Raw genomic sequence first — 23,769 nt, 5'->3', positions numbered from 1 at the left:
TTTTCAGCTAAAAAGTTTGTATTAAAAATTAAAATTTTAACAGAAACCAATTTTTTCTCAATTGAAAATACTAACTGAAATATAGATAGATGCACAGAAAAACCAGAAAAATAAGACCAGCACTGGGAATCGAACCCAGGTCCTCGGTATTCCGTACCGCGTGCTATACCGCTACACCACTGCTGGTCAACGGTACAGACACGAATTTCCCCTATGCACCTCATATCTCAGCTTTGTTTGTTTCTTATTTAGCCACTTAAGCAGTGACGCTAGCGACATCTATACCATAGCCCTCATCGAGAAACTTTCGGCACTCCATTGGAACCAACCGCTCACCCGGACAAGAGATGTCGTTACTAAGCAATCAAATTAAATTGAGTTTGTTTTTCAACCTGTTAAAACTTTTATAAGCTGTCAAATTCGTAGATTTTGTATGGCAATGACATGCCGTGACGTCACATTTTTCTATGCTCCTCAAACGTCTCCTAATATCGTTCCTGAGCGTTTTACTGCCACTGGCCCTATACTACGAAATGAAAAATTCGAACTTCGTATCTTACCGTCCCGCAGACGCTAATATTATTTAATACGAGAGGGAGAAGGACGGTACGACACTATGAACTTCTAATATTGAGCGTTCACTACTGGCCTCTACTACGAAATCAAAATTCTTTGTAGCTTCAACGCTTTTTTTGGCAACCGGTCGCTTTAGGTTAGCAACCACTACTGCCTCTCTAGTTCTCTAAAAAACTGGGCTATCCAGTTGTCAAACGCGGATTTACCGCGTACAAAGGTTCTGCGTCAAACGAAACTGGGTCAGTGTGTTACGGGGGTCGGACGCGCAAACTGTAGAGGGCCTACTCCGAAATTCGAAAATCGAAGTTCGTATCGTACCATCCCTCTCACTCTTGTATTAAATAGTATAAGTGTCAGGGGACGGAACGACACGAACTTCGATTTTCGAATTTCGTTAGCACCTCAGGCCCTATACGCTGCGATCGCGTATGAATTCGCCGCTAGAGGCGCTAATGTAGCAAGAGGTCTCCGAAATGTCAAACTTCACTGTTTTTGGGTGAGCTACGCGGATATTTTGTAAATATTTTGCAATAGATACCTGAAATTGATTATGGCAAATACCTATGCGTTACGGAATGATTCGAATGTCTTGAGACAGGTTTGTCTTTCGGAAATCTCCCTCTTTTTCGAACAAAACGGGACTACGCAACACTGTGGCATGCTCAATATTTTTATGGTACGATTTTAAGGTATTAAATATGATTTAATTTGTTTTCACGCCCGTATAATAACAAACTAACCACTATAATTCAGGCAGGACCTTCTAGGACCTTCGTCTACAGTGGCGCCAACTGGTGAGCGCGAAAACCGTAGCCCTCATTCGAACTTCATATCTTGCCATCCCGCTGAAACTTATATCATTTAATACGAGAGTGAGAGGAAAGGTATGATACGAACTTCGATTTTCAAATTTCGTAGTTTACCCCTGGTCTGATTGTCTGGTGCGCGGACGGCGCGGCGAGCCTGTCCAAATTCAAATTCAATAACGTTTATTTGTCAAACATGGGTAAAATCAGTAATAGGGTCCCGAATAGTCCCGATGGCACCCTTTGGGTACGGATTACGGAACCCTAAAAAGGTGAATATAAATGACAGGTAATATGTTCTCGATCTCGATACGATAATAGATAGGATTAGGATATGGCAAATTCAGGAGTTGTCAAATACCGTACAATGACCCTATCGCGCAAGCTGAGCGAGCAAAGCGAGCGTGCCGTGGCATTTACGTCACGTTTTTACCTAAGCCACTAACGCCATGACGTCATCTAGCAATATTTCGCTTGTCAACATTTTTTTGATTTTTAGGTAAACAAGCAATAAGCAAAGGCACGTAGCGAAGTCTGTAGCCTGGGGGCTACTACGACATTCGAAAATCCAATTTCGTATCGTACTATCTCTCTCACTCTCGTATTAAATGATAAAAGCATCAGCGGGACGGCAGACGAAGTTCAAATTTCGTAGTATAGGCCTGTAGGTATAAAGACACATGGCGAGGTCATTGCTCGCCCGGGATCAATACCCACGTCCCGCTCACACAGACGGTATGTTGCAGTCTGGAGTATGCAGTAAGACGATGCTATAAAATGCACTGTGCCCTTAGTGTAAGTTTTCGGTTACAAAATACGTCTCGATCGCGTTCGCGTTAAAATCTCAATTTGTATGGAAACACGAACATCACAAACGTTCCGCTAGAGGCGCTGTTCGTGTTTGCATACAAATTGAGATTTTAACGCGAACGCGATCGAGACGTATTTTGTAACCGAAAACTTACACTAAGGGCACTGGAGACTGGTAGAGAAACTGAAATGAAATGAGTATAGGTAAAAAACTCGAGATGACTTGAGGCCGTATACCTATAGTTTTATTTGATCGTATGGCGTAAAACATTAAACAATAACACTAAAGAAAGAAACTACAAACTAGCTATAAATCCACATTCAGGGTCCCAAGCCACGAGATTGCGTCAGGTGTATGGTCCAACATCTCTAGTCAAGGGTCCCCGAACAAGCATTTCTTTTCAAAATTGAAAATACAAACTGAAATATAGATGCACAGAAAAACCAGAAAAATAAGACCAGCACTGGGAATCGAACCCAGGTCCTCGGCATTCCGTGCCGTGTGCTATACCGCTACACCACTGCTGGACAACGGTACAGACACGAATTTCCCCTATGCACCACATATCTCAGCTTGTTTGTTTCTTATTTAGCCACTTAAGCAGTGACGCTAGCGACATCTATACCGTAGCCCTCATCGAGAAACTTTCGGCATTCCATTGGAACTAACCGCTCACCCGGACAAGTTATCGTTATTAAGCAATCAAATTAAGATTTGTTTTTCGGAATCTTTTTGTGTTCTTTTTCCATTTCTTTTCACGTGGATACCGCTCATAATTATGCGTTTCTCTATTTATCAGAACGTTAAATTCGCCTTAAGTTTTCTCACTCCCACCACCCAGGGGACAGGTGGGCTGTGGTTGGTAAATCCTGCGGACGCGAGTAACAGCAGGGCTACTACGAAATTCGAAGTTCGTATCGTACCGTCCCTCTCGCTCATTAATAGCATAAGTGTCAGAGGGACCGCAAGACACGAACTTCGAGTTTCGACTTTCGAGTAGCCCTGCAGTGTCCCCTATACCTATACCATACCTATATACTATATAGTAAGTGTGGACGATTGCTGTCGCATTCACTATTTCTTTCTGTGCCGAAATATCGAGCTTCTCTAAAATCAAGGTACACGGAACAAAACCCGAATTGAAATCATCCATACAATAGCGAAGGTGTGTTTGTATGTTTATCGCCCTTCACGTTGAAACGGAGCGACGGATCGACGTGATTTTTGGCATAGAGATAGATTATGGGCCAGAGAGTGACAAAGCTAGTTTTTATCCCGGAAAAATGCACAGTTCCCCAGGGCGCGCGCGATAACCGAATTCCACGCGGGGGAAGACTAGTAAAATGATAACACCCCTCTTTTTGCGTCAGGAGTTAAAAAGGAAATATCAGATCGTTGTTTTTTTGCAAACGAGCAAGTGGGTCTCCACACCAGGGGAATTGCAGATGCGTTGGCAACCTAGAGGCCTAAAATGGGATACCTCAAGTGCCAGTAATTTCACCGGCTGTCTTACTCTCCACGCCGAAACGCAACAGTGCAAACACTGCTGCTTCACGGCCGGATTAGCGAGCAAGATGGTGGTAGCAATCCGGGCGGACCTTGCACAGGTCCTACCACCTGGAACCTGTTATAGTGGACTAGCCTATTGCCCGCGACTCTGCCATGTCCACGTAGAATTCGTTTATCGCTATCCCGCGGGAACTTTGCAAAAATACAAACACACACACTTTCGCATTTATAATCTTGGTATGGATATGGATAGTGGGATGATTTTCACACACCTACAGCTAAAAGTTGATTGTGTGTCTGTCTGACTCAACGCGCGAACAAAATCGATTACTATTCGGATACTTGAAGGATACCTGCCAACTTTTTAATGGAGGAACCAGTCGCAACCTCGCAGCGTGTGTCGAAGGTTCCAGTCATGACTCAGGGCTTTGGCATGGGTTTAAAGGTAGGCCATGGCGACTAAAGCTGCTGTATTTTATGGTTTACGCGTGCGAAGCCGCGGGTAAACGCTAGTTAGTAATAAAAGAACGTCCCTTACGTTCAGGCACTGAGTAGGTAATGTCGTTGTGTTAACTATGTAACAAAACAACTAAGTTAGTAACTACATAATATAACTAATGAATGAAATCGTAATTGCTTTAGTTATATAACTATACAGCGAAGGTCAACGAAATCTAGCCACAACATTTCAGCATGTGAATTGTTATAGTAGGTATACATAGTATACGGTTAAAGTATGTAATTGTGCTTGGCTAGACGGTTTTACTTCTTGAGAATTATTTTACTATTTGCAATGATATTGTTACTATTATTCGCCCCGACCAGACTTTAGGTATAACTACTTAGCTTTGGAGTATTTTACGGGGTTGGTAGATATATGTCGTGCCGCCATATTGTCTAAAGATAAAGACCAGGGGTCGGACAAAAAGTGCCGATGACGTCATACCACTTATAGGTGATTTCAAATAGTATTTTTAATTTTCAAAATAATTATCACTTATCATTTATCAACCTCTTTATTAAACGATATGAAATTTATTTTATTCACTGAATTCCATTGATTTATTTACGTTTATTTTGTTACTTCATTAATGCTACTTTGTTACTAGATGTCTCACGGAAGTTTTTCATCTTTGTGTATTTTTACGTCATCCGCACTTTTTGTCCGACCCCTGCTAAGACAGTACTTTCTTCGATCACTCGCGATTAAACAAAACGACTGACATTTTTGATTGTGATCGCGAGTGTCAGAAACGTTACGCAATAGACCCTCAGGAGGGCTACTACGAAACTCGAAACCCGTAAGTGTCAGAGGGACCGCATGACACAAACTTCGAGTTTCGTAGTAGCCCTGCTGGCCCTTAGGGGCCCTATCTAAGATGAAGGCCCTACTACGAAGCGCAAAATTCGAACTTCGTAGGTATACATGTGTCGCGTAAAAAATAGAGGAAAAAAACAAAAGAGAATCGACGAGAACGATTTGACGACCGATGGCTAAGTGGTAAGAGAACCTGACTATGAAGCTTGAGGTCCTGGTTCGAATCCCGGCCGGGGCAGATATTTGTATGAATAACACGAATGTTTGTTCTCGGGTCTTGGATGTTTAATATGTATTTAAGTATGTATTTATCTATATAAGTTATGTTTATCCATATTACAAGCTTTGCTTAGTTTGGGACTAGGTCAATTGGTGTCAAGTGTCCCATGATATTTATTTATTTTATTTTTTATTTAGAATCAGTCATTTGGAATTTTGCTTTTCTCTAAACGGCCAGTTGCGCGCAGAAGTTCTCATGCCACTAGGTACTGATCAGCGTTCAAAGCTGTATTTTTCTGTTTTATCGATTTCTCTTAGTCACGGCAAAGAAAGCCGTGCTCGGTGCTGCACCGTACCAGTTCTAATACTGAGTAATTACGGTGCGATACCAAGTATTGATTTTGATGACTCAAGGTTATATGTATAACGGTGGGATGGAGTTTAACTGCGATGCTATAGAAAATCTTTATCTAGTCTATATATTCCATTTATTTTAACATTTGAAACTAACGGTAAAATTTTCACACGTTTTGTAATGAAACAACGAAACTATTTAAAATTGTATATATAATTGTAATTGTATCTACTATAAATAAAAATAAATCGTAAAATGTGTTGCTAAGCGCAAAACTCGGGTACGGCTGGACCGATTTCGCTAATTCTTAGTTTGTTGTGTTCGTTATTGTCAGGAGAAGGTTTTTATGGAAGAAAATTTAGAAAAATTACAACGGGGGCGAAGCCCCGGGAAACAGCTAGTACCTAATAAAAACATAAGAAGTACCGCTAATAAATGTACATGTAGGTATTTTTCTATTTTCAGTCCATTTGTGTTCGAAATACCGAGAAACTTGTGTTACAATTTGACCGTTAATTCAAACCTTAAATTAAACGCAGTTTTAGTGTGATGCCTGTGGCAGGAAATCTCGACGACGCGTTTACTTTGTAGTTGTACTTTAATTAAGTTTTAAGTTTAATTTAGTCTTAAATAGCTAGTATGTGAATAATTATGTAACTATAGTGACTATACTTAAATTTATTTCTAACTATAGCGAGACCAATAAGTGTGATTAATACTGTGGAAATTAGTCCACAAGAATTGGTTATTTTTAATTCGATCCAAAATTAATACCCTCCAAAATGTTTTTCTCAAAATGTAATTGTGTTCAATACTAACACAATTAAATTATAATTCCCTATTTATTATAACCTTCATACTCTGACCTCTGGATTCCTACAAGTACCTATCACCCAAGCAAAGGAAGAGCGGGACGTCCTAACACAGGCAGAGCCTAAATGTTGGTTATTAAACACGCACTTGCTCCATTGACTCCCAAATACTTAACATTTTTGTTTGCTTGAACGGAACCGCGGGAACCTTCAGTAGGTACCATCAATTTTTAAACAAGTTCCTACTCGTATCAATTGAATATGTCGCTAAAGTCGAACTTTCAAGTTGACACATGTCTTTTGGCATTATTGTTTTATGACATGCAAATGATTATCAACGTAAGGGCGGTTTTTTTTTTTTTTATTCGACTGGATGGCAAACGAGCAAGTGGGTCTCCTGATGGTAAGAGATCACCACCGCCCATATACACCTGCAACACCAGGGGTATTGCAGATGCGTTGCCAACCTAGAGGCCTAAGATGGGATACCTCAAGTGCCAGTAATTTCACCGGCTGTCTTACTCTCCACGCCGAAACACAACAGTGCAAGCACTGCTGCTTCACGGCAGGATTAGCGAGCAAGATGGTGGTAGCAATCCGGCGGACACCTTGCACAACTACTCGTAGACCACATATTTGGCTGATGGTACGCGACTGATTCATTTTCCCAGTTTTTCTCGCGTAGGCGAGGAAAATGGAGTGATTTAATTACGGATGACGTAACCCAAGTACGACCTATTTCTGTATAACAAACGTTTCACTCAGTCGCCAGTCATAGGGCTTCATTTTCCCTTCTTCTGAAGCATGACGTAATTCTGAAGGGTTGTTACTTGGTTGTTAGATTCTTTTTAAATCTTTGTAAGTCGTTAAAAGTCGGCGGTCCTCAGCCGAGCGAGACGGTACTTCATACCGAGCCATTGTCTACAACAGTACAAGGCTCAAAATCGACCTCACTTGGATTATTGCTCTCATCTTCGGTCTGGTGCCCCTCAATATCGGCTCCTCCCACTTGATCGTCTACAGCGTATAGGGCGGCTCGTAGGTACTCTCTGGGAAGCTTGACCCTCAGGTCTTCGAGATTCTGATGTTAGCTCTCTTTGCGTTTTCTATATAGGGTCTAACTACAACGGGGCGTGCTCCGATGAACTTGTCGGGCTCATGGCTGCTAAATTCCATCACCGCACTACTCGGCATATAAGTAGCTTCCATCAACATCATGTTGATGGGTGGCGGTCATCCACCGTGAAGTTTAAGTTATCCTTTTTACCTCGTATATGTCATTTATGGAACAGTTTGGCAGCCGAGGTTTTTCCAACTCACTAACGATAAGTATGGCTACCTTCAAAAAGCGAGTGCACCATTTTTTGCGAAAGAAGATTTTGCCGCCATCTTGTTTAGGTTTTAAAAAACTATAATATACAAGACTATTGTACCATCCAATTATAGAAAGGGGATTCCCCAATTTCGTGTCAGTATAGTAATGGAAAATTTCGTGCTCAGTCCGAGTCGTAGGTGCGACAAAATTGTGCAATATATTTTTATCTAGATATTACTAGCTGTTGCCCGCGACTCCGTCCGCGTAGAAGTATGAAAAATTGTTTACATCCTATTCTCAGACCTACCGAATATACACAAAAAAATAATAAAAATCGGTCAAGCCGTTTCGAAGGAGTTTGGTCACAAACACTGCGTGTGACGCGAGAATTTGATGAGATTCAGTAGTATTTATACTCAGCAGCACAAAATTTGGCCTTCTCTACATACATAATTACTTATTACTGCATACATTTGAGGGCCAGATTTTCTGTCGCCCAGTATTTATTAGGAATTTCATCGCCCCTCCCCCCAAAATTGCCACCGGGGCGGACTGAATTTTACTGAACCCTTAATACACGAGTGTGACTCTGATTTAGCCCGTGGCATTGCTCTTCCTCGTTGAAAAGCTATTAGAATTATTTTAAGAGAGATAGCTGAGTTTGGTCATCATCGAATTTCGTAAAGTACCCATACCCATAGCACCATTGACTCGAAAAGGCCACCTAGACGGCGATGGCAGTGGAAGTATCAGAAGACGCCTTTGCTCAGCCAACACCAATGATAATAATAATAACAACCTATCTCCTTCTGTCGCAGGAGCTGTCCAAGATGGACAGCCAGATCCTGGGCACATCAGCGCCGCCCATCTCCACGGCACCGCTCTCATGCTCCATCGACCTGCCTACGGATGTCATCGAAGTAAGTATAGAAAATAATGTAACGTACTCGTAAGTCGTTTGCAATCTCGCTCCACGCTCCACATTTTAACGGACTTTGGGAAAGTGATGTTAAAGTAATGAAGTTCTGTTTCCGCCGTCGGGTCCACATTGCGGTGGTCGCTGGGAAGTTCGTGTTACTGTTACTGGGGATGTATAAAGTTTGACATGTGTTCTATCTGTAGCTTCACTCTGGACCGTCAGTGGATAGCGAACAAAGTAATAAAGTGAACATATTTAACTACCGTTCTGCTACATTTACGTCAATGACGCTTTATTTCTGTTTACAGGCAACATTGTCCCCTGACAAGTCCGGCTCGCTGCTGTCTGTACAGTCGGCGCCGCCGGAGCAGCGGGAGCGCCCTCACAGCCTCGTGCTCGAGCTGCCGCTAGCCGCAGTGAGTTGACTGTATACTGAAGTTATAACAGGGTACATAAATGAAGCTAAATAGAACTTTATAGTCATTCTCTTTCTCATTCTCACTGTCATTGTAGTTATTATAAAGGTTCTCATTCCGGTTCGCGTTCCCGTTCCCGTTTCCGTTTCTGTTCCCATTCCCATTTTCATAGTATTCTCGTTCTCATTTGAATTCTCGGACTCATTCTAATTCTCAATCTAATACTCGATCTCAGTCTAATTCTCGTTCTTAATCTAATTCTCGTTTTCATTCTAATTCTCTACCGCGTTTCTAATGTTTGATGTAATTCTAACTCTTGATCTCGTTATATTTCTCGATCTCATTCTAATTCTCGATCTCATTCTACTTCCCGATCTCATTCTAATTCAAAGAGACTGGTCGATGCCACCGGAGAAGAGGGCTGGCAGCTTCCTCGCACAGCGTCTTGGCATCGCCCGCCATACAGCGTGAAAATGCTGCCAGCATTCTTGGAACCATGCCACAGGGGCCTTAGATTTATATTAGTTTTTAATTATTATTATTAAGTTTTTATTGTGTAAATTTTAAATATTTTATATTGTTATAAATAAATGTCCTATAATTTTCATCTCATTCTAATTCTCGAGCCCATTCTATCTCTCTTTATCTCATTTTAATACAAGATCTCGACCTCATTCTACTAAACTCGATATCGAAAATACAAACTGAAACACTATGCATCTATATGCACAGAAAAACCAGAAAAAGAGACCAGCACTGGGAATCGAACCCAGGTTCTCAGCATTCCGTGCTGCGTTCCATACCCCTACACTACCACTGGACAGGACAGGAGTACAGACGAATTTCTCCTATGCACCACATATCTCAGCTTGTTTGTTTCTTATTTAGTTATTTAAGCAGCGACGATAGCGACATCTATGTTTTTAGCCCTCATCGAGAAACTGAATGCTGAGGACCTGTTTTCGATTCCCAGCGCTGGTCTCTTTTTCTGGTTTTTCTGTGCATCTATGTTTCAGTTTGTATTTTCAATATGGATTTTACGGGTGACCGTAAAAGTAACAAAATTTGGAGTTGAAATGAAAATACAAAAAGACTCCAAAAACCAATCTTTAAACTCGATCTCATTCTAACTCTCGATCTCATTCTAATTTTCGATCTCACAGCAAGTTGGCGCGTACTTGTCCGCGATGTCCCCCACGGAGCAGGAGGAGGACTCGCTGCTCACACTGTCCTCGGTGACGGCGCGGCCGCTGCTGGCCGCCTCGCGCAAACTGCGCGCCGACACGCCGCACGACTCCGTGTAAGTGCCAGCTGTGTGTCTAGTGTCTACTGTCTGACACAGCAGGGACACTCGTTGCTTACATTTTGATTTCTGGCATAACCATTGCTACCTGTAAGCAAAGTTGGATTCGCGTGTTGTTTACCTTCCTTTCCTTTTTTTTTATTAGACTGGATGGCAAACGAGCAAGTGGGTTTCCTGATGGTAAGAGGTCCTTTATGTATAAATAAATGTTTTTCTCTGTGTCTCCCTCTCTTTCTCAACATAATGTACCTACAAAACTGCTGGTATGAAATTTTCAACAAAAACTTGTTCACCTTTATATTTTTGGTGTCACAGTACGAGCCCCCCCGACGGCGGCTACGGCTGGGTGGTGGTATTCGGAGCTTTCATGGTGCAGTTCTGGGTGGCCGGCCTCTTCAAGTCCTACGGCGTGCTGTACGTGGAGATCATGGAGACGTTCCCTGACAGCTCGGAGTCTGTGGCCTCTTGGATTCCAGCGGCGCTGTCAACCCTTTGCTTAGCTCTAGGTAAGTACGCTGACCACTGACGTTAATTCACCAAAGTGGTGTTAAAAAAGCCTGTACTATAATTTAACACATTCAGGGGCTGTTTCACCATCCATTGATTAGCGTTAACCGACTGTTAAATGTGATGCCGTCTCCGTCTATTCGAACAAAACAAATAGAGACGGCATCACACCTAACCACCAGTTAACACTAATCAATGGATGATGAAACAGCCCCTAAGGCTGCTGATTACTAATACGATGCGAGTGAAAAACATTGATATTCGAGAATAAAAAAAAAAACAATGTTTTGTATGGAGATACAATATTCTTGGGACTGAACTTCAACACAGTTTTTTTTTAACCCATATCCCTCTGAGTGACTTTGAGCTTCCTCATGAGGCCCATCGTTAGCGCCCACGTCTTAGATCCAATTGTAAACTTTCATGTAGCTGTAATCAATGTAAATCATTCAACTAAACTCACCTAACGATAATAATATACTATATTTGAGCGTATTTTTGGCTTTGTTGCAACTTTTATTTCTGTTTTAGTTTTATAAGTATAATCTTATTTCGCAGCGCCTCTTTCCTCGGCTCTGTGCGAGAAGTACTCCTGCCGGCTGGTGGTGTTTGTCGGAGGCCTGTTCTGTGGCACGGGCCTGGCCTTATCCTATTTCAGCACCGGTCTGCTGCATCTGCTGCTGAGCTTTGGAGTCATGACTGGTGAGTAAAGGCTAAGGCGAGCCACACGGAGGTGACTTTAATTAAGGATTTGTCGGATGTCGAACTTGACCAGTAAAGGATTAGACGAGTATTTGTTTAGACAAATTTATGATTTGACGAATTTCAAACTTGACCAATCAAGAATTTGACGACTGCCTGCGAAATCCGTGAGACGGGGGTGCATTGCAGTCGATATAAAAACTGATTTCATACCAAATGTAGAGAAACATCGCGACCCAAAGCGGACAGAAGAGACGAGGCGAAGTCGCTTTCGTCTCATGTCCGCCCCAGTGGTCCAACCTCTTTTAATCAAAAGAGCCAGCAAGTCTTTCTTATTGTTTAATAAGAATCATTTTATAGATCCACCTTACGCCATGCATTTCGGTGGCTTGTGGGAAGCGGTGTAAAAAGTAAAAAAAAAATATATTTTGTTATTTGTCACTAAATGTTTATTAAATATTGTGATTGTCTATGATGACATGATGTTAGTTCTTATTAATTTTATTTTGCTACATCCCAGCAGACCATATTTTTTTTTACAATACTTGTGAAAAATGTTTTAATTGTATACCTATATTATAGGTATCTCTGTAGTAGGCTATGTAGTATAATATACTGAACACTACAAGTACAACTTACCAGTACAACTTGGGGATCTTCAAAAATTAAAAAACGAGCCTACTCATTTAAAAGGGCCGGCAACACATTCGTAACTCAGCTTATGTTATAGATATCCATGGGCTGCGGTGATTGCTTTCCATCAGGTGACCCACCCACTCGTTTTCCAATCACACATGAAAAAAAGTATTAATCCCTACTAATTTTAACCTAATCATTAACTTACGTATTCGTTTCAGGCATTGGCGGTGGGCTCTCCACGACCCCTGGCATCGTCATCGTCTCCCAGTATTTTGACAAGCATAGGTAATTAAAAGATACATCATCATCCTCATCCTCATCATCATCATTGTCATTATCACATCACCATCATCCCAGCCTGTATACGTCCCACTGCTGGGCAGAGGCCTACTCTCAGAATAACAGGACTCGGCCGTATTTCCCACGCGGGCTCAGTGCCTAAAGATACCAAGCACCTTAAGCACCTTATAGTTAGTTTTCTTTTCAAACCAGGTTGGCTGGAAAAGATCCCTTTTAGGGATAAATTTGCCTTTGTACTCTTTTTTTTTTGTTTTTTTTTTGTATTATTTTTGTGTTTTATGTACAAGAAAGTATTAACATTACATACATACCTAAATACAAGAATAAGGGGAAAACAACACACAAAACAGCGAAAAAGGAAAAACAGCGAAGCGCCAAGACTTAATTAATTTAGGAAATAATTTGGGCCCTACTAGTGCTGGTTATGTAAGATGGCTAGGTATGACCTTTACCACCATCCATTTTTTTTCTCTTTTAATACGTATTTTCTTTTAATCCGTATCCACTGTTGATCAGGAAATATGAACATGATACGATTTAAGTGTCTCTTTCCAGAGCCCTAGCGAACGGTATATGCGTTAGCGGGACCGCTGCTGGAAGCTTCGTGTTCCCGATGCTTATAGAGAAGCTAGTTAGCATGTATGGACTGCATGGGACCATGCTACTATTGGGTGAGTTCTTTTGCGTTACTTTATGAAGTACGTTACGAAACTTTATGAAATCTATCTTGAAAACCGATATTCTTAACTAAACGTTGATAACGGTTCTCAATTCCTAAACTTTATGAAATAAAATCAAGTTTGGATCCAGCTTCATAGCCAGGGGAGGGGTCACATTCACATGGTCAAATTCTGGTTGTTTTTTTAGCAAATAAAACATTGATACTTATTTATTGTAAATTAAGACAAAATAAATAACAGCATCAATTTTCCTCTTTCGTTGTAGAACGATATTACTTACCTAATTTTATTGTAATCAATCAGTTTATAAAAATATCTGCTTTTGTCCTGGACAAAGCCCAGGGCCCAGGGGAGGGGGAATCATAACCCCGAACCTCTGGATCCACCCTGGAGTAAAACCGACAAGTGGCCTTTGCATATAAAGGATGATAACGGTTCTCAATTCCTAGATGTCATAAAGTAAAACAGAAAACTGGTCTTTTCATGTAAATGGAGATAATGCTTCTCAATTCCTAGTTTTATAATATATATATATATATATATATAAACAACAAAACAAACGCCGTTTCATGTAAACTGTGATAACGGTTCTCAATTCCTAAGCGTTGTGAAGTAAAACGCCTATTAGTAATAGTATGAGCAGTGCTCAGGCGGTTGCCTGCACTTTACATCAGGTGAGATAGGGGTCAATCAGGTCAGTTTTATTAAAAAAAAACTGGCATTTTCATATACATTCGAACCAACTAAATCGTGGCCCGCTGTGGAACCTTTTCGTAGAAAAAGTCATAGTGACATCGCATTGCTTGACGGCTGACGAGGAATAGAAATAGAATAGAATATAAATATTTATTCGCACTTTGCAAATTATATAGAACATTAAATAAAAACAAGTATTAAGTAAGTATTAAGTGGGTAACAACATAAACACAACACAACTTGTACTTGTAACAAGGGATTTTTTTGTGACACTTATTGTGAGAACGTTCTACGGTGGCTCAGGAATCAAATGGTCCTAATGTAGGTACCTACTTAAGATTCTACATTTGCGGTAACGGTAAATATGTGCGCAGGCGGCGGCATGTTCCACGTGTGCGTGTCGGCGACGCTATACCGGGACCCGCCCTGCGTGAGGGAGCGCGCCACGCCGGGCACCACCACTACTGAGAATACCACGCTGCTCAACGACATACAAGAAGGTTAGTAGGCAGACCAGAGGCTACTGCGAAATTCGAAGGTTCGTGTCGTTTTCGTACCGTCCCTCTCACTCTCATATTAAATAATATTAGCATCAGCGGAACGGCAAGATCCGAAGTTTGAATTTTGCAATTCGTATAGGACCAGAGGCGCTAGACGTCACGTGGGTTAACCTATGCTAGCTGACGCGGTTCGCACGGAGCGGGTGGCCGCCTGTTGAACAACAGTACGAGCAGCGGTAACTGCGCGCGTCGCGTGCATACGATGTTACCTGCACCAGCACGCAGCCTGCGGGCGAAGCAATGCACTGATTGCACCCACCCCATTAACGTTGGCCCTCATAGTTTACGCATGTGAAGTTATTTTATAATGTTTTTATAGTTAATAGTATGTGAATAAAACGTTTTGAAGTTTGATAAGCTAATTACAGGTCCAAATTAGACCAACTTCCAGTAGTTGGATTGACATGAAATTTTGTATACTTATGTATATGATATACTTGCGTGACAATACAATAATCTGGTAGTGACATCCTGGTATTCCGGCCAGGATCGTCTCCAAAGGGCAAAACTCTTAAACGGTTAATGGCATCGAATTGAAATTTGTGAAAAAAATAGTTTGGATGACAATACAAGTACAGTCAACATAAAGTATAGTCAGCAAAAAAAGCAAGTATTAAAATGTTTTTTTTACCAAAAACTTATTTTTTATAGGTAAAACAGAAAGTAAAGACAACCGACTCCAGGCGCTGTTCCAACCGGACGCTGAACTGAATCAAAAGAATGTCCTCCTGACAGAGGAGGCCAAGCGAAGCGACCTTTTCGGAGAGATTATGCATCCCAGGCTTATAGAGGTAGGGACTACAATTTCATACCTTTCTCTCTGGTAAAACTACATGTGCCTTTTTAATTTTCTATGCCCAGGCTTATCAAATGAAATGAAACAAATCAAATACAATACTTTATTTTACATAAAAACATGGTGTACAAAATAGGTCTTAAATATTATCACGTTTCACATGCTCTGTTGCTAGGACAACACGTAAAATACAATTTAATAAAATTAACAAAATAAATAAAATTATGAATATAAAATTTAAATGTCAAGATACAAATAATAATGCTCAATAATTATATAATTTACAAAATAGAATGTCAATTTTAAATTACAGTAATTTACTAGCTTACACGATTATGTCAGTACAAATTCTTCTTCAGATTATATTGTTGCCTTTGGCCATTTTCAAGTTAGGGAAGTTAAACGCGGGGTAGCTGCCCTGGGCGCCAGGTACTACAGGTAATACTTACCTAATTTTTTTATCAATCCAAGGCGCAGACCGCACAGCAGAAGAGACATGGGACGGGGGCGCTCCTTGAATCAATTTTTAAACTAAGGGGCTGTTTCACCATCCATTGATTGAATTTATTTGACGGTTAAATGTGATGCCGTCTCCTTCTATTCGAACAACACATACAGAGACGGCATCACATTTATCCGTCAAATAAATTCAATTAACGGCCGTTAAATAAATTCGGCCGTGGTGGCCGAGTGGTTTGACATATGGCCTCTCAAGCAGAAGGTCGTGGGTTCAAACCTGAGTTTTTCGAAATTCATGTGCGGAATTACATTTGAAATTTACCACGAGCTTTACGGTGAAGGAAAACATCGCGAGGAAACCTGCACAAACCTGCGAAGCAATTCAATGGTATGTGTGAAGTTCCCAATCCGCACTGGGCTCGCGTGGGAACTACTGCCCAAGCCCTCTCATTCTGAGGGGAGGCCTGTGCCCTGCAGTGGGACGTATATAGGCTGGGATGATGATGATGAAATTCAATTAATGGATGGTGAAACAGGGGGTAAATGTATAGAAACGTCACAAGCAAAAGCAAAGAAATGAGGAGACTCGCCGCGAGCAACGTTTCAATACATTTAGTATGAAAACTGATTCAAGAATCGGCCGCGATGCGCTCCCGTCCCACGCACATCGGGTCTGGCAGAAATGCAGCCTTAAACCGGGACTGATACTTAATAAGAGATTAAACGAGATGTTTATGTTTTCGCTGTCTCAAAACCTTTTCACGTGTGATTTTGATTTCAGGTTACTCGGCAAAACCACCCCCTCCAAGTGTCTGATTCCGAAGATTCAGAAGGCATGGATGTGCTCGGTGTTGTGGGTAGGTATTTGTGATTACATGTACATTTTTATTCACCTTATTTTTTGTTCTGTGGAGTAACCTTCGGATGCCAGAGGTAGCCATGCTTGTGTCGCCGGCGATGTCGCCATGGCGTCCCAGTGAGGCAGAGCTCTAACTGAAGAGTAGCCACGGCTTCTCTATTTGGCGACCGTTGGATGCCAGAGGTAGCCAAGCCATGCTTGTGTCACCGGTGACATCGCCATGGCGTCTCATTAAGGCAGGGCTCTAAATAATAAATAAATATCACAGGACACTTGACTTGACACTAATGAGGGTTTTCACAAGGGCGAAATATCGCTAGATGGCGTTAGTATCGTCAGATCCGTTTGACGTTTGCTTGCGATTGGCTCATTTAGTAACTTTCATCACACTTGCTCGTAAACAGTGTCGTAACATGCAGGCTACCTTGGTTGCAACCCCCCAAATAAAACCCTCGACCTTAATGTGCTTGTCATGAAACCCGTGGTCGGTAAATGAGTCATTGCCCGTACTAATTTTCTTGTCATGAAGCCCAAGGTCGGTAAATGAGTTTGTTACTGCATGGTGTGCTGCTGCTCCGTGCGCGCGCTGCACACGCACGCCATGCACATGCTAAGCTGGCGCTGCCAAGAGCGCAGTCAACGGTATCAGCGATTTTTGAAAAAATAACAGTTTTTCTTTTACAAATATACAAGTTTACTCGCAAATGTGATAAAAAAACATTGTATGTCGCACGGGCGGTACTAGAATTACGAACATCGACTCATTAAAGCCCTCAGTCTTCGACTTCGGGCTTCTAACAGACTCTCGTTCGTTATTCCTTATTTACCGCCCTTAAGACACAATGTACTATTAACCAATCACGAGCAAACGTCAAACGGACCTCACGATACTAACGCCATCTAGCGATATTTAGCCTCTGCGAAAACCATCATTGATCTAGTCCCAAAGTAAAGCTTGTGTTAAGGGTACTAGGCAACGAATAAAGATAGCTAATTATTAAAAACCCTGACTCGAGAACAAACAAACTTAAAAATAGGTTCTCAATTCGACTTTTTTTTTTAATGTTTGTTACGCGACAAACCCCCCAATTGTGGACCTATTTTGAAAATTCTTTTTTTATATAAATATCTGCCCCAACCGGGGATCAAACCTCGGCCCTCAAGCTTCGTAATCAGGTTCTACTGGGCTCCGGTCCGGTTAAACTGACTGTGATCTCCCCTCCCCCTACTTTAAGCTACAACCGCTTTCCCCAGGTTTGCCGCGCGAGGTGTTGCGTCTGCGTCTTCGGCCGACGCGCTCGTCTTCCATCCTCCACTCCGTCGAAGATCTCTCCACAGACAGCACCTGTGTCTACAAAGCAAGCCGACGGAAGCTTAGCCGGTGAGTTGATATTGATACAGATACTCAGTTTGCTGCTTGGCCACTAGAGCGAAACTAGTCAGCGAAGCAGTGAGCGAAAAAATCCACCAATAGAATTGCATGTTTTTTTTTTATTACGAGAGGAAAAGATGAAGGGAAGCGAAAGGAGTAGAGTACTAGTAGGATATAATAGGATACTTAAGATTTTGCGTGGCGTGACACTCGATACTAAAGTCTATGGTAGAACCGTTACGGTCAGCATTTGCCGCACTTATCAAAAAAGATCTTGACAAAGGCAGCAGAGGCAAAAGGCAACAGGGTTCTACTGTCACATACGAACTTGTCAAGGTTACAGTATAGCCCATCCGTTTCCAGTTCTCTGTACATCAAGCCGCCGCTGCCGAGCCGACTGATCCCGAAGCTTCCCGAGCCGGTCGTCGTCAAGCAAGACCCTGAGGAGTTGAAGGTTCAAGTTAAGAAGAAGAAGGGATGCGTTGAGACCATCTCCAGGTTAGACGGTTTTTGAATTCACATTTGCTACAGATTCAGGGCATAGTGGTTTTCCATGGTATCTTATAGGAAAAGCTTGTATTTATCGTGCTCTCTAAATAAGCTTCAGTACCTGTCGTTCAGCCGTTTCCATATTTGATATGAAAAAGTTCTTGACAATGTCATTTTTTAATACATGCTTTTTTGCTGACTGTACTTTTTGTTGGCTGTGCTTGCTTGCATTGTGATCCATACTACTCTTCCATTCCATACCAAATTTCAAGTCGATGCCTTTAACCGTCGAGGAGTTCCCTCCAGTGGAGATGTTCCTGGCTGGACCACCGGGATGTCACTAACAAATTTGGAGTTTAAGATGTAGCTAACATAAGGCCGTTAGAGTCCAACATCTGGTAGCATGGTGAAGTTGTGTTGCTCTGGTTGAGCTCGAAGCGAGTCAGTGTAGTGCGGTGCTAGTGATAGGATGGGGTGGAGCTGGAGGAACTGCATGAACACACATTTCTTGGATAAACTTAGCTATCATAAGGCCCCGGTGAGCAAAATAATTGCTTCCGTTCATTGATATGGACCTCAGCAAAGTAACGTCTGCCTGATTCAATAAATTATCTCTTATAGTTAACCTTCGAACTAAAAATGACAAATATTTACAGATACCTGGACGTATCCCTCCTCAAGTCGTGGCGCTTTGGCTTACTATGCGCGTCGGTAGCGCTCATGTCATGTGGGTCTCCGTACGCGCTGTACTACCTGCCCGCGTATACTGTGTCGGCGGGCCATAGCAAATCTGCTGCTGGTAAATAGCTTAGATTAACCCCTTGTTTCACCACTCATTGACATATTTTGTAACAGATAGCTGTACTTAATGCTGCCTGTTTGTTTTGTCCGAATAAACAGACAGCGTTACATATGAAACAGGCCTTTAGACATTTAATTTACTCAAAACGTTCACAGAAATATTTACTCGTAAATATCAAAGGTTAAAACATATTAAGTACGGCCAACGTTGCAGAGTACGACGACGAAAATGCTAGATAGTAGATATACGAAGTCTTCACACATTTAACGTCAACTTCTCAGCGACAGCCGAAATGTGGATCCGGTGGCGGAAAGGCAGTTTCACTATTTTAACATCACTTTCCCAAAGTCCGCTAATATGTGGAGCGTGGAGCGAGCGAGACGGTTCTTACATTGCTGTACAGATTCTCAGTTATTTGGAAACCGCATGTTCATCGTTTCGCGTGTATAAGTTAGTTATTAACTTAACTTGTTTTGTATTGTTTGGCATGTTAGAATCATACTTTACAAGTGCAATTTTACCCAGTTCCAGTGGTTGGTTGTTAGAATGGCGATGCAAATAAAGTGAACAAAAAAAACAGCATTTAAAAAAAACTGAAATCTGCCCTAAACATGGCCCGATGTAAGGGGGCAAGCCGGGCATTTTCCAAGAGCAAATAAGGTTCCTATCTTCCAACGTAGCCATTAGCCATCCACCACCCACCGTTAGTGTATGTAAAGCTGCTAAATGGCTAGATCGGGCCTCGGCTCTAAACAATAGTTCTAGAAATATCTCATTTTTATTGTAATGGTTCTCCAGGTCGTTTGGTAGCGATCAGCGCGGTGTTGGATCTGTGTGGACGTCTGGGCCTTGGTTGGCTGTGCGACCTGCATCTTTTCTGCAGAAGAAAGGCTTATATTCTCAGGTAAAACTTGTCAAGAACAAATTGATGTGTTCTCTCTATCTCTCTCTCTCTCTCTCGTTGCAGCCACATTGGAAGAACATACACACAAATCACATAAACCTAAGTACACTACCATACTACGACCGATGCCGATACGACGGATGGCCGGATGACCAAGTGCTTAGAGAACCTGACTACGAAGCTTGAGGTCCTGGGTTCGATTCCCGGCCGGGGCAGATATTTGTATGAATAATACGAATGTTTGTTCTCGGGTCTTGGATGTTTAATCTGTATTAATTATGTATTTATCTATATAAGTATGTTTATCCGTTGCCTAGTATCCATAGTACAGTCACCAGCACCAATATCTGACACAACAAGCGTGCATAAATATCTGACACGACTCTATTTATAGGGCCGGAAGGACATGTCAGATATTTTTGCACGCTCCGCTGTGGCAGATATTAATGCTGGTGACTGTACAAGCTTTGCTTAGTTTGGGACTTGGTGTCAAGTGTCCTATGATATTTATTTATATTACACTGACCGATTTGAACTCGACCAGAGTTCATCATCAGAGCAACACCACCGTTTACCACGCTACAACTAACGAACCAAAACACATCACACAATCTAACATCTGTCGGTCCGTATATTTGCATGGAGACCGAGAGCTAAGTACGTGAACACTTTGTTGCATACTCTTCGACGTTAGGGTTGATCCCTGCCGCATCCTTCCGCCACTGCCCTACGCGACAACACTTACACCCTCACCATTTAGATGGCGGTCCTCTACTGTGCGTTTTTCCAGAAATTTCCTGCCTCGCACAGAAAAAGTCTGGAATTAACTGTCGCCTGCGGTATTCCCGGACCGATATGACCTTCAAGCCTTCAAGGAAAGAGCGTACTCCTACCTAAAAGGCCAGCAGCGCACCTGTGACTTCTTGTGTTGCAGTGTCCATGAGCGACGGTAATCGCTTACCATAAGGCGATCCGATTGCTCATTTCCCCCTATTCCATAAAAAAACTTTATTTATACTATCTCACATCCAAAACTAAAACTATAAACTAAACTAATGTTACAAGTGTTAGTCGTATCGTATTATGAAAAACATATATTGATACGACCTGTTTTCGTAATGTGTTACATTGTTGTCGTGTTTGCGAGCCATAAATGAGTCGGCTATTAAATGTACTATCTAGGCAGTTTTGGGTACTGGATTTAAGCTATGGCTACATTTTCGAGCATGTGTCGTGAAAAATTACTATTTGTATTTTCAGCATTCTAGTCGCCGGTATTGCTGTGCTGGCGCTGCCAAGTCTGACATCGTGGTGGGCCCTCGCCGTGGCATCCGGTAAGTAGATTTCGTCTTTATTATGCAAATAAGTGTAATATATAGTTCTTTGATTATATTACAATCATCATCATCCCAGCCTATATACGTCCCACAGCTGGGCACAGGCCTCCTCTCGGAATGAGAGGGCTTGGGCCGTATTTCCCACGCGGGCCCAGTGTGGATTGGGAACTTCACACACACCATTGAATTGCTTCGCAGGTTGTGCAGGTTTCCTCATCATGTTTTCCTTCACCGCAAAGCTCGTGCTGAATTTCAAATGTAATTTCGCACATGAATTCCGAAAAACTCAGAGATGCGAGCCGGGGTTTAAATTAAACCCACGATCCTCTGCTCAAGAGGCCCATAGGTCAAACCACTCGGCCACCACGGCTTACACGGTTCATATTACAATTCTTAGAAGTAAAAGCTATCCTAAAAATCTTTTTTAGAGCTAGTGTAGTTTTGTCGCCAGGCTGTACACGAGTTCGAGTGAGACGGGCGATTACTCGCACCAGCGGAACGGACGCCAAGCTAACATCGCTGAGCGAGTATCTCTGAGCTAGTTTTATAGTTCAGCAAGTTTTGATATCTCTTGTCGCTGCGACCAAGAGTGAAGAGAAAGTTCTCACCGGCAGTGTGAACAGGCAGCGATTAACTATTAATCTATACAGCAGCGGCCTTAGGGGGTGGCGAACAGGGAAATCACTCGGGCCCTCGCGCAACAACCCAATTAAATTGAAAAAAAAATGTAGATTCTTCAACTATATTTTCATCACACTTGCTCGTAAACAGTGTCGTAACATGCAGGCTACCTTAGCTGCAACCCCCCAAATAAAACCCTCGACCTTAATGTGCTTCTCATGAAACCCGTGGTCGGTAAATGAGTCATTGCCCGTACTAATTTTCATGCCATGAAGCCCAAGGTCGGTAAATGAGTTTGTTACTGCATGGTGTGCTGCTGCTCCGTGCGCGCGCTGCACACGCACGCCATCATCAGCGGTATCGGCAATTTTTTTTTAAATATTAGTTTTTCTTGTACAAACATACAATTTTACTCGCAAATGTGATGAAAAACATTGTATGTCGCACGGGCGGTACTAGAATTACGAACATCGACTCATTAAAGCCCTCAGTCTTCGACTTCAGGCTTCTGATAGACTCTCGTTCGTAATTCCTTATTTACCGCCCTTAAGACACAATGTACTATTTCGCATCACATACTTTTCACGAAGGACAAAGGGCCCCGCAAAGACCTGCCGCCCGGAGCCTCGCGATTAGTCGCAATGGGTAAGGCCGCCGCTGAGTATATGTGTCTCTTTTACTCACACCACACAGGATCTAAGTACATCTTTTGTTCGTTTCTTGAGCGAGAAAATAGTCGATAGCCATTCGCTTCCTCGCCTGGGGCACAAAACACAGATTTTGTGCCGGAGGTGAGACAACTGACTCAGGTAGGTACTATTTTGGGGTGGATTACGGATTCTGACTTGCCGGTCTTGATTTTGATAGTGTGAATTAACATGTAAACCACATGTCTGTCACAATAGTACATTGTGTCTTAAGGGCGGTAAACAAGGAATTACGAACGAGAGTCTATTAGAAGCCGAAGTCGAAGACTGAGGGCTTTAATGAGACGCCTCCGCCTGCGACACAAATCACATTTGCGAGTTTGTTTTTGTGAAAACCGCCGATACCGCTGACTGAGACAACTGACTGACATGGTCCTGTGTACTCATTTACCGATTCTTCATGACGTGCGGGAAATGACTCATGATTTTGACAAGTGGTGAGGTTTTATTTGTTGAACCACATGTTACTGTTTACACAAATGAAAATGACTTAACCTTGGTTTTAGGCGCGTACGGCCTCTGCCTGGGCTGCTGGTTCCTGCTGGTGCCGGTGCTGCTGGCGGACTCGTTCGGGACGGCGCGCATCGCCTCCTCCTACGGGCTGGTCCGGATGTTCCAGAGCTTGGCTGCCATCTCCGTGCCGCCCACTGCCGGTGAGTGAAGAGTAGCTATGCAGAACTAGCCTGTTACCCGCGACTTCTCTGCGTAGAATGAGGACTACCGTTTTCGCGCTTACCAGTTGGCGCCACTGTAGACAAAGGTCCTGCTTGAAGTATAGTGGTTAGTTTGTTATTACGGGCGTTAACAAAATTTACATTTAAATCATATTTAATACCTCAAAACCGTACCATAAAAATATCGAGCATGCCCGTGTTGCGTAGTCCCGTTTGGTCGAAAAAAAAGGACAAAGTTTCCGAAAGACAAGCAATGTCTCAAAACACAGATAATCATTGCCCCGTAACCCGTAACGCATATTTGCC

At 42.3% G+C, this 23,769-nt stretch overlaps 2 protein-coding genes across 6 annotated transcripts in view; one reads left to right on the top strand and one right to left on the bottom strand.

The window, feature by feature from the left end:
• The window catches only part of LOC141444833 (uncharacterized), a 337,995-nt gene that overhangs the window by 241,583 nt on the left and 72,643 nt on the right, over positions 1 to 23,769 (bottom strand). The window lies entirely within an intron of this gene.
• Positions 1 to 23,769, top strand: part of Sln (monocarboxylic acid transporter silnoon) — a 36,989-nt gene that overhangs the window by 1,053 nt on the left and 12,167 nt on the right. For all 4 annotated transcript variants that reach the window (XR_012453219.1, XR_012453218.1, XM_074110554.1 and 1 more), the window contains exons 2-17: positions 8,540 to 8,641; positions 8,949 to 9,056; positions 10,220 to 10,356; positions 10,675 to 10,865; positions 11,425 to 11,568; positions 12,426 to 12,492; positions 13,063 to 13,178; positions 14,258 to 14,383; positions 15,095 to 15,234; positions 16,480 to 16,555; positions 17,812 to 17,938; positions 18,293 to 18,427; positions 19,075 to 19,217; positions 20,019 to 20,124; positions 21,385 to 21,458; positions 23,296 to 23,442. Coding sequence is in view for 2 of the 4 variants with exons in the window: in XM_074110554.1 (XP_073966655.1) it covers positions 8,540 to 8,641; positions 8,949 to 9,056; positions 10,220 to 10,356; positions 10,675 to 10,865; positions 11,425 to 11,568; positions 12,426 to 12,492; positions 13,063 to 13,178; positions 14,258 to 14,383; positions 15,095 to 15,234; positions 16,480 to 16,555; positions 17,812 to 17,938; positions 18,293 to 18,427; positions 19,075 to 19,217; positions 20,019 to 20,124; positions 21,385 to 21,458; positions 23,296 to 23,442 (1,939 nt within the window). In the remaining 2 variants the exon portion in view is untranslated. The remainder of the gene's footprint in view (positions 1 to 8,539; positions 8,642 to 8,948; positions 9,057 to 10,219; positions 10,357 to 10,674; positions 10,866 to 11,424; positions 11,569 to 12,425; positions 12,493 to 13,062; positions 13,179 to 14,257; positions 14,384 to 15,094; positions 15,235 to 16,479; positions 16,556 to 17,811; positions 17,939 to 18,292; positions 18,428 to 19,074; positions 19,218 to 20,018; positions 20,125 to 21,384; positions 21,459 to 23,295; positions 23,443 to 23,769) is intronic.

This window comes from Choristoneura fumiferana, chromosome 30 (genome assembly GCF_025370935.1).
Source record: "Choristoneura fumiferana chromosome 30, NRCan_CFum_1, whole genome shotgun sequence".
Classification (NCBI taxonomy): Eukaryota; Metazoa; Arthropoda; class Insecta; order Lepidoptera; family Tortricidae; genus Choristoneura; species Choristoneura fumiferana.
Note: the sequence above shows the minus strand (reverse complement) of the source record. Positions and strands in the feature narration are given on the sequence as shown.